General features: G+C 39.6%; 1 protein-coding gene across 1 annotated transcript in view; it reads left to right on the forward strand.

The window, feature by feature from the left end:
* The window catches only part of DHRSX (dehydrogenase/reductase X-linked), a 161335-nt gene that overhangs the window by 26636 nt on the left and 121280 nt on the right, over positions 1-13419 (forward strand). Inside the window, exon 3 of the mRNA XM_062514947.1 lies at positions 10396-10503. Coding sequence (XP_062370931.1) covers positions 10396-10503 — 108 coding nt within the window. The remainder of the gene's footprint in view (positions 1-10395; positions 10504-13419) is intronic.

Below are 13419 nucleotides of genomic sequence, written 5' to 3' on the forward strand. Positions count from 1 at the left end.
AAGATGTTAAACAGGACTGATGCCAGTACTGAGCCCTGGGGAACCTCACTTGATACTGGCTACCAGATGTATATAGCTCCATTCACCACCACTCTGACCATGGTCATCCAGCCAGGATTTTACATAGCAAGCAGAATGACTGTCCAAGCCATGAGCAGCCCGTTTCCCCAGTAGAATGCTGATTTTCAGCATCCTTAGTTTCAGCAGGTGCTGAATATCAGACTTTCCACATTTCTTGAGCTTTGAACACTTCAAATGTTCTCCAGACTTGAAGGTTTATACTGGAACCTTCCATGACACCTTCCACGCCAGGTGTAGGGACTTGCCTGCTTAGGTTTATTTCTGCAGTATTTGGGATTAAATCAAGAATAGCAGCTGTTCTTTTCTTCTTCTTCTTCTCCTTCTTCTCCTTCTTTTTCTTCTTTTCTTTCTTTTTCTACTTTCCATTTTTTCTCTTCTTTCCCTTCTTTTCCTTTTTCTCTTTCTTCTCCTTCTCCTCCTCCTCTTTAATTTTCCTTTTATTTTCCTTTTTTCCTTTTTTAATTTTTTCCTTTTCCTTTTCCTTTCCCTTTTCCTTTTCTTTCTTTTTTTTTCTTCATTTTTTTAATTTTTCCTTTTCTTAACTTTCTTTGTTGTGAAATAACCATCATTTACAGTTTTCTGAAATGAGGTTTTTGCCATCTGTTATGACATTTACTCAGTCTGTAATGGAGTGACAACAGCATCATGCTTTGCTGATTCATATTTTCTTCAGCATTTCGAACTCATTGCCATTTGGCTCTGGTTTTTGATCAAAACTGTAACCCAAATGCTAGTTTTTCATAGATAGACATTAAATTTTAAAACCTTAGGAATTCTGTGCCACATTTCATGCAGATAACTCTCAAGTTTTTTCAGATATATGGGATGTAGTCTTTCCAAGGGAAGACCTTTTTTGGCATTACTCACATTTCATTTTTTTTTGTTATTTATGGCTACTTCACTGGATTTCTGAACACAATTTGGAGAAATACTACATTTATTTGGGACTTTAGTGAGCAGGAAAAGTTGTCTTTAAATGTCAAATGTTTGGTTAAAATGAAACTTTCTCTGTAGGAAAATAGCATTTGGAAATAGGGACTTGCACTTGGGAAGGCTTGTATGCTCAGGGTATGTCTGAGAGCAAGGACTTGAAATGGTTGCTTACACTGTAAGGGATGTAAAGCACTGTCAGATGCAGCTGCATCTACTTGTTAGTTGTTTGGGAAATCTTGGAGCCTAGACAATCTTTAGTTCCTGATATGGAATGAAAAAAATAATTCTAATGTCTCAAACTTTTGCAGGATGGGAAAATGCACTCTGCAGCTACTAGACTATGCAGAGCTATTTCCATTACCCCTATTTAAATCTCCTGGGATAAGCTCCTCTTTTTCATCTCTCATTTCACAACAGGAAAAAAAGTATAATTACATGATGACATGACTTGAAGAGCATTGGGAAGTTTTACATAAAATGGCATTGCCCAAGGTATTGCAGAATTACATTTGCCCGGAGGGAGGAGTATGGGAGTAAGCATCAGTAAATCTGTTCAAAAGATAATCAAATGCTTTTTCTTGATTTAAAGATATACCTGTATATAACTTCCCTATCTTTAGTGTGACTGAAGTGAAAGACAAGAAAGCCAAAGAGTAAGACTTAATCAGTAAATATATAAAAGGAATTAAAGATAAGCAGAGCAGAGAATACAAATGCAAAAATCTCCTTCTCTATTCTTGTGATAGTATTTTCCCATGTAAAAAATGATACGGGTAAATGGAGCCTGTAAGTATATGCATATGTAGGGAAGATTAGTTTCTTCTTGGAGCTAGCATTGTGTTTCTTCTCCTGGTATTTTTAACAAATCCAGTAATCTTTCATGTGCAGGCTGTGTCTGTTCAGTATAGTGTAAGGAATTAGTGGGATTTCTTCATATTATTGCAACAACCGTTCTGCCCTTATTTCACAAAACCCAACGCTGTATTTTTGTGAAGTGCCTTTTGTGACTGAGGGTGGGACTGCTCACTGGATCACTGTCACTGAGCTGAGTTCCTGCCCTGCCTTGTCAGTGGCAGTGCTGTCCCGCACGCCTCTCCTGTCCAGCCTCACGGCAGCAGAGCCCTCCCTTCCAAGCAAAGGCAATGTTTCATGGCCTCATCCAAGTCCCCAGCTGGCATCTGTCCCAACACAAAATGATTGCACAGTGGAGCAAAACATGCCATGGGTGGTGTAATGCCAGTAGGTAGTGAGGTGCCAGATATTTTTGCACAAGTTTGTCAAATGTACTTTCAGGCTTTATCTGAAACAATCCTTAAGCTAGTGTTTCTCCAGAAAAACAAACAAAAAACCACTGAATTAATCCAGGAATAGCAAGAATATGTATGCCAAGGACTAGTGTGTGATGGCAGAAGTTGCTTGATGTCTGTTGGGAACTTGCAGAGCCATAATTTCACTAATGTAATTTGTACTTGTAGATGTAAGGCAACTTTTCCGTCTCTTGATTCCTTCTCTATCACGGTTCTGAACTTTACTCCTAAGAGTGGATTGTGGGCAAACTTGGATTCCTGATTAATTTTTAGCAGATTTTAATGCCGCACAGTGGTATTTTCAAATCTGACTGATTTGTATAATGGTGTATTCAATCTATCTATTTGGCACTAAAAAAAAAGAAAAAAATAATTAAATATCTTCAGTTGAATTTTGGCAAAAGGAACAAAGTACTCAGGAATGGCAAACATGGCCAGAAGTGAGATTCAGGACTCAGGAACTGCACCCTCTCATCTACTTTTGCTTTCTTTTACCTTAGGGTAGCTCTGTATTTGTTAGGATCAAATTTCCTAATATCTCTCTCAAAATCAGCCTGAACTTGTACTGTAGAAATCTCAGATATATGCTTCATCAAACCATTTTTCAATGCAGCCTTATTTCCCATTGTCTGAGAGGAAGGCAATTCAGAAATGTCAAAAAAAAATCCCAAATTAAAAGTCCACTTTAGTTTTCTCCATTCTCATCCTCCTCTTCCTTGGGGGAAAAAACACACAGTTTTTTTTATGTTTATGGTCAATGATCCTGATGCAGAAGGTGTGCATAAGGTTTACTGGAGGAAGAGATTCTTCATAGACAGAGTGAAGACAGCATAAAACACTTTGGAAAATTACTATCCATGTAGTTTTTGAAAACTCCAACTATCTTTTTCTTCATGCAGCCCTTCTGCCAAGTCTAGCAGCACCGCAGAGTCTAAGACTAACATTATTGAGCATCCTATTTAACAAATAAAACAAACGCACTCAGGCTTCAGTCAAAAGATGTGTGAAAATGCATCTTCCCTTGGCTTTTGGAACCAGGCAGGGCTTCTTCACTTGCAAACACACCAGTCATATGCTCTGAAAAATAGGGCACTGACAATGCAGATGCAAGTGGAGAGGAAATATTTTTTTTATTGCTTTGGCAATAGCTGTAGTTTTTTTCTAGCAGTCTGTGTGTCAGTGCCTTGCTTTACCCCACCAAACCATGTCTGATTTGCATCTGTAAGTAGCACTGCCAGTGTCCTCCCTGGGGTCCTTTTCTGGGCCTTGAGGAAGATATCACCATGCAGAAATTTATGATTCAGGTGTATTAAATTGGTTAGAGCTGTATCTCTTTCACCTAAATACCTGGAGGTGGGGGGAAGTTGAAGAGAGGGGAAAGGGGAATTAAGCACTTGAAAATGACCTCGTCTTGACCAAAAAAACCCTTTTTTTTGTGTGTCTTATTTTAAAAGTCTAACGCTTCTTTTCTGCTTCCCCTTCCACACCCTGCTTTCCACACACTCTTCTCCCTTTATCTGCATTTATGCTGTCTTTCCAAGAATCACTAGAAGAAATCCAGATAGGTGTGTCATGCAAATGAAATTTTTAGTGTAGCTTTCCACTCCCCTTCCCACTGTTGTTAGAGAGATGTCTCTCCACAGGTCTTGTATTTTTGAGTGCCAAAAATTATTGCTCTGAACAGCTGCCTCATTTAGAGTATTGTTATTTTTCTTTAGCAAAAAGATACTTATTTCAGGACTGTAATGCTGGCATTATAACTTAAATCTTACTACTGCACTAGTTTATCTTACATTTTTCTAATATGTGGGGGCTTTTTTGCTCGTTAGGTCTTGCTGTGGGTACTCATGCTCCAAGCTTGTGGTATTGGACTCTAATAATATCTCTCTAATTGGTCTCTAATACCCTGCAAGTCTCCACAATGTGTTCATGAGTTGAAAAAGCAAGAGGAAAATGAACCATTCTGCTCATTTGTAGTATGACTTTTACATATGTTAAATGAGATATCTAGGAACAAGTCCTGTAATGGATTTTGGGAGCTTGTATCTCAGCCTTCTGTGAAGGGCTTGTCATCTTGCCTGCAAATGTTATCACTTCATCCCTATAAGCAAGCTGACTTGCTTATCAAAAAAGCTAAACAAATGTTATAAATTTAAAGCAGCCTTACGTTTTGTTGTTTTGATTTTTTTTAAAGTTGTTTTCATTGGCAATTAAAAAAAAAATCATTAGTCTGGCTCAGCAGATGTTTGCTGCTAACTGTGAAGAAATGTCACTTGTTCCTGTGATGACAGTGTCAGGAAGGGATGAGTAAACACATTATCTCCTTAGCTGGCTCTAGTTGCCGTATCTGCCAACTCCTCTGCTTTTGTGTCATTTGCTGTCTTGCTGCACTTTGGCCATTTGTCCAGGCTTTCTGGGTATGAGATGCCTTGGCTGGAGTTACAGAACTGGTTGGGCTCCCAGGTGTTCAGGCAGCCCAGACAAATTCCTGCTGCTGTGTAGGAGCTCTGCTGTGTTGTGGAAACGTCCACTTCACAGGGCACAGGTGGTGTGTGTATTCCCCTGAAATACAAGGATGGAACCTCTGTGAGTTTCCAGAACTGGTAAGTGTGAGCTGTTGTTTGTTGTTTTGTTAGCATGCAGCATTTCAGGCTCTGTGTATCCTGTACATTGGTTAAATAAGAAACTTAGTCTTCTGTGTGCCAGGGGTTTTGCTGTGGTTTTGTGAGCCATTCTTATGAGTCGTATTCCCTGTCAGTGACTGCGTGGGAGCCTTATTAAATTAGGTCTTCCCCTGGCTGCTGAAATTCTTACAGCCATCTGACTGCTGTTGTTCCATTAATAGCACCTTGAGATACCTCTGAGTTTGTAGGGCAAGGGACACATTTCCACGGTTTGGTTTCTCCTGCTGTTCTGGTTCTTCAACACCTTTCACTTCCCATGAGTAACTCCAGGGCAAGCCTCTCTCCGCTACCTCCATTTCCTCATGATTCTTAACAAAAGCTGGGAGGCTTGTCACCTATCTGATGCCAAACTCCAGTTGTTTGGAAACAGGTGCTGTCCCTGTTCAGATAAACCTCCCTTACACCATGCATCCAGCCATCTGAGGTATGTTGGACCTGCTGGCCATGTGCCTGTGGATCCCCATGTGTGCATGACACTTGTTCATCAGCAGAAGGCTCGATGGCCTCAACTGCTGAAACCAGCAGGATACCTTTGCACAGAAGGACTAGTTGGGCTGGTTGCCACCTACCTGGTTTCCAGCCTTAAAGGCCTTCAATCTTGATTGCATGTTGATGTTCATTAGGAAAGTGATTGGAAGCAGCAACGGCAGAGAAGATTTTGGTGTGCAAATTTGGAAAGACAATTTACATCTGAAAAATCATCATCACAGACTTAGGACAGGCTTGAGGCACATACAGTTTGTCTGGCTTATCTGTCAGGATTTGAGTACCTAAATTGTCTTCTGTTAGGATGGTCCTGGAATGACATTTGAATCCAGACCCTGTTTTCCTGGTTTCTGCCAAACCAGAATTTTACAGTGGTGTTTCTGTAAGGCACAAAATCAGGCTATTGCTAAAAGCTGCATGGGTTCCCCAGAAGTTTACTGATTGCCTCTCAGAGTGGGGATTATTTTTCTACATCTGCTTAATGGCTATGATCTCAACATTGCCACAGTATAAATGAGGGGAAAAGAGTCGGGATGTTTTACAATAGGAAAAACTGCTCCATAACTCTGTGGTACACTGAGCTATATGATTTCTTTAATTCATCTAGAATAATTCGATTGTGCCTTGTCCTGTGGTGTTAGATGAGGACTGGAAATTACAGTTTGCCCTCTTTTTCTCACTCAGTGTTGCTATACATGAATGGCTCCAAACTTGGATCTTGTTATTCAGTCATGAAACTAAATATTCATTGTTGGTTCTTTTCTTTTTTTTTTTTTTTTCTATCTGTGCTTCTGCCAGTTACCTTGAGGCCTAATATTTGCATGTAAATTATTCAGTTATAGGAGGAATGAAAAAAACCCCTAAACTGTTAGGATTTGTCTGTAGGGATCTCTCCAGCACAAATACCACCAAAGTTCCTGCACTACATGGCCAGTTCAGGAGGGTCCCAGCATGGCACCTCACAGGTGGATGCTGGCCAACTTTTTGGATGCCTTCAGCTGTGTTCAGATCTTGCCTGATAAGTACTGGTGACTGATTCAGACAATCTAAATTCTACCCTTGTCCTTCAATGTCTTAAAAAGAAGGTTAATGAGAAAATTAATATAAAGAAATTTATTTTAATGTCCACATGACCCATAATGTGCCACAATGCAGATGCTAGATTAGTAGGGTAGGAGAGGGAACTTTGTAAAAATTCAATGCAAGTTGCTTTAAACAAACTTCTAATATTTTTTTCTTTTTTTCCCTTCAGCACAATGTGCTGTAAAGGTTTCAGAATGCCAAAGCAAGCTACTCGCAAAGGAAACACTTCTTCTGAGGTTTGAGTTGTCTGCATTCACATGGTGTATTTCTGCAAAAAAAAGAGAAATTTATTTGTTACTTTTGTTTTGATTTGGCAACTTAAATGACCCTCATCCCTACCCCAGAGGTGAGATTTTGCTGGCAGGAACTGGGCACTGATATGGAATTGGTCATCGATATGGGTCTGCAGACAGTCTTATTTCTCTGTGGTGTTGACAGTTGCAGGGGCATCCTGACAGCCATGTTTTAGAGTCCCTTGAAAATTATTACTGTTTTTTTAATTACAAAATTGCCTTACATTCTTTGCAGTATTGAATTTATCTGAGGATGTCTCTGTACACGGAATTTATTTCTGATTAAGGAGAAGCATATTTCAAAAGAAAATAATTATTTTTAAATAGCCTCATATCAGGACATAATACTACACATGCCTTATTTTTCTGTTTTAGGGTAATCCACTTGCAAAGTAAACAGGCTTATGTCATCCAAATACATTGGATTGCAGGCAGAACCTGCAGCTCGAGAGAAGCTTCTCTCAGACACTGGTGTGATAAAGGAACACCTAAGGACTGCAGGCTGGTTTCTTTGAACACAATGAGAAATTAACATCTACTGCTTGCTCAGGGGATTTCATTAGCACAGGGCTGTACCATTCTCATGTCCTACAGAGATATCACTGGCATTATGCCTCTGAACTTGAGATCAGTATCTACCTCCTTACCAGGAGCAGAGGGAGAGAGACAACTGGGATGGTTTAAATGAGATGCAAGAAATGCCAGGGGGAACCTCTCTGGGCATTGCAAAGCTGGTAGGTCTCCCCTGCCTCCTGCCTGGGGGGCTGTGAGGCTCCAGCTGCACTCAGCTCAACCTCTCACACAGAATAAAACAACGTCTGCTGAAAACCAGGCTGAGCCCAGGTCTGCTTTGAAAATTTCTTGCCAAGTTTCATCATGGAAGTGGTGTATTAACACTGAAAGTTGGGTGTACTGCAAACTCCATATGAGATTGGAGTTGAAGAGGAAACAGGGCACTAATAAATTGCCTTTAACTGGAGTTACCCCTGGCTCGCACACAGAGCCTGTATTTGATTTTGACCGTTTTTACTGATATTAATAGTAGCTGTGTCTCATTTAAATGGAGATTCATTTTACATTAAGATATCTGACTTGATGGAAACTGTACATATTTTTAAAATTTATAACAAATAAGAATTAATTGAGTATGTTTTTCTTCCTGTCACCCTCCCTGATGTATTTCAATTTTACTCTTTGCATTTCCCATTTTGACTGAAGTATGTGGATAGACTGAGTTGTGCCATGCAGTGTTGTGTCTATTCAAAACCATGCTATGGGAAAGCTGTGTACTGACTGTACCTCTTAGAAATAAAACAGATAATGACCATTTATCTGTGTGTCTGCAACCCTCATTTCTCCCTCTCTGTCTGGTTTCGTAGGTCCTTGGAGCTAACTGCTACAAGCAGGCCTGTTTTAAACCTCTCTGTAATAAAGGATCTCAAAATGCATTTTTACAGTGGAGTCTTTAAGTGGCCATTAGGACCAAAAAATTATCATTTTCTTTGCAGTCACCATGGACAGGATAGGACTGGACATCTTCTTTCATCTGCTAAATCCTGTCCTCTGCTAAGAATCACTTTGCTCTTCTAACTTTCCATTTTCACTTGTTATTGCCCCTTCCACAATCCTGACTTATTTTTCTCATTATCTTTCATTAATTTTCTTCTAAGTGAATTTTGCATTAAAATGTCACTTCATTATTCAATAGGTAGGTATAGTGGTGCAGTAATGGAAATGAGTGACAGCACCTGTATGTAACATGTGAAATCCAAATGTCAGGGGAGAGGCCAGGAAGCAAGGGACACATGGGGAGGCAGAAGAGGAAGAGAAGGTACTTGGACCCAAAATAATGCATTTTCTCTTGACAGGATTTGGACCTGCAGGGAATTTTGTTTAGAGTTTGTGATTAGAAGTATTTTTGGTGGAAATTGCAATGCTGCTTATAACTAAATTGAAGCCCCTTAAGAAAGCTCCTGGGGAAGTTTTATTTATCTTAAATTATATATGTCAGGGCACCTATGTACATGCATGTCACTGTAACTGGAGTTAACCTTCAAAGAACTGCAGACAATTCCTTTTCTTCATGGATGGGAAGAATCAAGTCATTACCTGAAAAGAACGGAAATTCATGTTGAATCATGATGGAAAGAACTATGTGTTGCAGAAAAGGTGAAATGTGGATCCTTTTTGAAGTTGTTGTAAAGAAAGAAGCTTGTATCAGTGCTAGTCCTGTGTTTCATAACTATGTAAAATATGAGTTAGTGTTGTACAACAAAGGAATCCCCTAAAAACCTAGAAATCAAAATAGAAAGTCCTTTGATAGATGAAAGTCGGCATCTTTTTAACATTTGTTATCTATAGCATTGCCTACAGACAGTGCACCACAGCAAAATTATGTATTCAGTACCATTTTTCCTGTGCAAATACCTCCCAGCTTCTACTCCAAAGCAAATTAGAAATTCACCTTGGTCACCTAAGGACCACATGGTGCTTCACATGAAATATTCTTCACCAAAAAAAAAGATAGTTGATATTAGAGCTAATTCACACCTTTCCCAAGTGATTAAATTATAATGCCTTTTCTCTGCTTTGGTGGCAGGACCCCCTCCACGGTGGTGGGGATGTGCTGTGCAACTTTCACCCAGTGTGAGAGCTTGTAGCTGGAATGGCAGCTGCTCTGCAAGGGCCATCCCCGATGCTTCTTGGCTCATTTGGCAGGCTAAGGGCTGCCTGGGGATGCAGGAGACACAGGCTGTGTCTAAGCCACCCCTCTAGCAGGGGGAATTAGGGAGCATTCCCTGCCTGCCAGGCTGTGTGTGTGTCAAGGAGCACTTGAGCAGAGGTAGAGTGAGGTTGACAGTGGGAATCAGGGATGCTGGGTTCTGTGGGAGGGGGCTGACGTAGGTGGGAAAAGCAAGTGGGGCATTTCGTGCAAGAAAATTGCATCCTCCTTCTTTTGGGCCTCCAGGCCTTGTGATTTTCAGAAGGGAGAGTGCTCAGTTAGGCAGGGAAATTAGGTCACCTGGTGTACTTTTGATGGCTCACCTTTGGCTGAGAGCTTTCCTCCATGTTACTGACAGAGCCTGGTCTTTTGTCATTCGAGAAATTTTCAGGGTACCATGCTGCCAATTGATTTTTTTACCCTGTACATGTAGAGTAAGCCATCCCTGAGCTGACATAACTGCTGCCACCACGCTCAGTAACAACGTTATGGTGGCAATTTTAAAGGTCAGTTGACTGCAGGATGATGAAATGCATGCAAATAGAAATGAGAAGATTTCTGAAGTGGGTGTTTGCCTTTTGTGTCATCAACCTCAGTGTTTCGTGAGCTGTTAATACTGGAAAATTATAGTGCAGTAAATAATGGTGGATGTTCCTTAGTTTTTATTTCCTTACAGTTTGCTCCTGGGATTGATTACTGGCCTGGTTTGAGTGGTCTGTTAAGTGTACACTTTAAAATGCATCTTAACTTCTTAATTGTGTTACTATTGTCAACTAACCTTGTGTTGTTTCTTTTTTCTCATATAGTTTTCCCTACACAAAATGGAAAGGTTGCTATAGTGACTGGAGGCACTAAAGGAATTGGTTACCAAACTGTGAAGCATTTGGCAAGACTTGGCATGCATGTGATAATAGGTAAAGTCATTATTTTCTTAATGTACTGTTTGTTTCATAAAGTCTTTTTTTTTTTTTTGTTCCTTTTAAGGTGTCTTTTCCTTCCAGCATAAGTAAGGATATGTCAGAGGAATGTAGGAGAATGTTTTGCTAGCATTTAGCCCAATAAAGATTGATTTATGTTTTGCTTTGCAAGATCATTAAAAAAATGTCTTGAAAGATCTTATAAAACGTAGTGGATGGGATTTTTTCTGTAGATCTTGAATGAGTTGTACTACCTTAGATAAGAAATAAACAATAAAAAGTCTTTAAAAATATGAGTATTACAAAAAAATTAGTTATTTGTTACTGGGGATGGATTATGCATCAGGTTTAGGGTGTACATGTTCATTAAGAAGAAAACAAATTCAAGACTTGATGGAATATTGCAGTGTTTGGGGTGGGGGGGGGTGATCTATGTTACAAGGCCGGACGGAGCCCTTATTAAGTTCATCCATGTAAAAATTCCACATTTTCTTCTCAGTTTGTCACTGTAAGAGGCCTCTGTAGGCAAGACATGGAAATAAATACCTAGAAATTCAGTAGCATCATTCTGAGATGGACTGTGCAATTCATCTTCTGGAAGTGCCTGTTTTTCTCCATTGATAATACAGAGTTGATAAGGTGACTGTGTTAGAATGAAACATTTGAAGTCAGATTAATTTCTCTGCAAACTCAAAAACTGTCCTGTGTGCACCATTCATTCTCTCTGCTGCAGACACTATTTAGGAGACATAATGTTTTTTAAAGCTTTCTCTGCTACATATATGTATTTATGCACTAATATGTCTATTAAATCAGAATGTAGCATAATGAATACTTACATGTTTAAAATGCTACATTTTCTCACTTCATCTTTCCTTAACTAGTTTTTTACCTAAACCACTGTAACTTTTATTCCATAGAGTCACTGGAGATTGCTGTTTCACTGGGCACTATCAAGCTGGTGATGTCATTTTGTTCAAGTTTTATAGAGAATTTGCTCTCTCTAAGGTTTTGTACACAGATCAAAGCCACTCCAAATGATGGATGGGAGCATAGTAGCCATGTACTTTTAGTTCAGTGCAGTCAGTAACATTAATGGAGTTGTCCTGGAGTCATGCAGGTGTAATGTGGAACACCACTTACTCATACATGTTTTAATAGATGTGTCAAACCCAACTGTCTGCAAAATGCAGGTAGATGCTGCTTTATGTAGCTAAATGGTAGATGTTGCTAATGTAGCTAGATGTAGCTAATGATGTCAGCATTAATATTTCACTAAAATTGCTGTTCATCTTTAAGGTGGACTGCGAAAGCGTGGGAAAACTCAGCGGGAAAACAAAGGGGTAATCTCTTTGCATAGGGTCAGGGAAGCATGGAACATTGTTTTTTTTTTAAAGATTTATTTTGTATCACTTAAAGTTTAGGTTATTCCATGTAACAAAATTCAATGTGAGACTTTTGGGAATGGGAAGGTGAGGTCTAGGTGCAGAATCTCTAAATAAGCTGAATTTTTTCAACTCACAATCACTCCCTCATAGATCTCATTCACTCACATTCACACCCGTACTCTCATAAGAACCAAGATGTGTGAGCTCATGTGACCTTGTGATCATCACCTGAGTATTGGAAAAGGACATGCCAGCTACTAAATCCTTATTCTGTCCCTGTGGTTCTTCTTGATCAGAAATGACAGGCTAGTTTATGTTCAGATCTGCCACAGAGGTTGGGCAGTCTCCTCTGGACATAGTAACAATTCGTCTGAATGCGACCTGTGTACTTGTTGTAGGTGAACCTGCATTAGCAGGAGGTTGGACAGAGCTCCTTCCAACCACATCTATTTTGTGATCTTTTATATAGTTCATCTGTTCTAATTTTTCCCTGTTTGCAATATATAGGTTCTGTTTATAGCCTATTTTTAGGCTGGACTATAAAATATAGGAAAAATAATGGTATGGGTATTATGCTGTAACCTGGAGATGTTATCCTTCTGATGGCAGAGTGCATGGTCTTCTCCTGCCAGTCTGTGGCCTTGACATGCACAGCACAGGAACATCTAAAGTGTTCTCTAAACATATCTTTTGTTTGTCAGTGAAGGGCATTCTTTTAACCCTTTGCTCTTTCTTTTGATACTTAGAAAACACACACTTCCATTCACTCTACAATTGTATCAATGTAACTATTGCATTACAAATCCCTACAATTGTAAATTAATGAAATTAATTGCAGGAAGCATTTGATGAGTAAGTCTTCCAACTGATTCATTTCTTCCAAGCAAACTCTGACCTAAACACTGAACCCTGTGAGTCACAGCTATCTTCTTCGCCTGTGAAATTCTTCAGTCCAAAGCAGCCCTGTCAGTAGAATGGATAGTCCCAGGCGCTTTTCCAGCTGCAAGATCATAACAGTCTCAAAAGCATATTCAATGCAATGACCTTCCATCCTTGCTCATAACTGTTGGGCCCAAGTGTCCAGAGTATGTTTGAAATATCTGCTGGCATATTAGCATGCATTAGTACATTCTGCTTCAGGCCACACAAGGCTCAAAAAAGACATCAAGTGAGCTCAAGCTTTCTCTTCTAGAAATGTTTTCACCCTATGCTTGTTTATAGACATGAACTTCTGTGAAAAAGGTGTGGATGTTAAGTGAATTTGGGTTTGCAGGGGAGACTCACATGTAGCTTGCAGTCACTCATGCTCAATCACTGAATGTTGTTTCCCATTATAGGTACTGTAGCAATAAAGGATGATATCCCTGCAGCAGGCAAATGAGTCAAGCCTGAATGTCTGATGTAAAAAATGAATCACCATTTGTGATGGATGTGATTTTGATTCAGTTTGACATTTTAGAGGAGTAAATATTTGAAGCAACCTACTTTTTGATCAAATCCACCAATGGAATGAAGAAAGCAAATA

Source organism: Cinclus cinclus, chromosome 2 (genome assembly GCF_963662255.1).
Source record: "Cinclus cinclus chromosome 2, bCinCin1.1, whole genome shotgun sequence".
Classification (NCBI taxonomy): domain Eukaryota; kingdom Metazoa; phylum Chordata; class Aves; order Passeriformes; family Cinclidae; genus Cinclus; species Cinclus cinclus.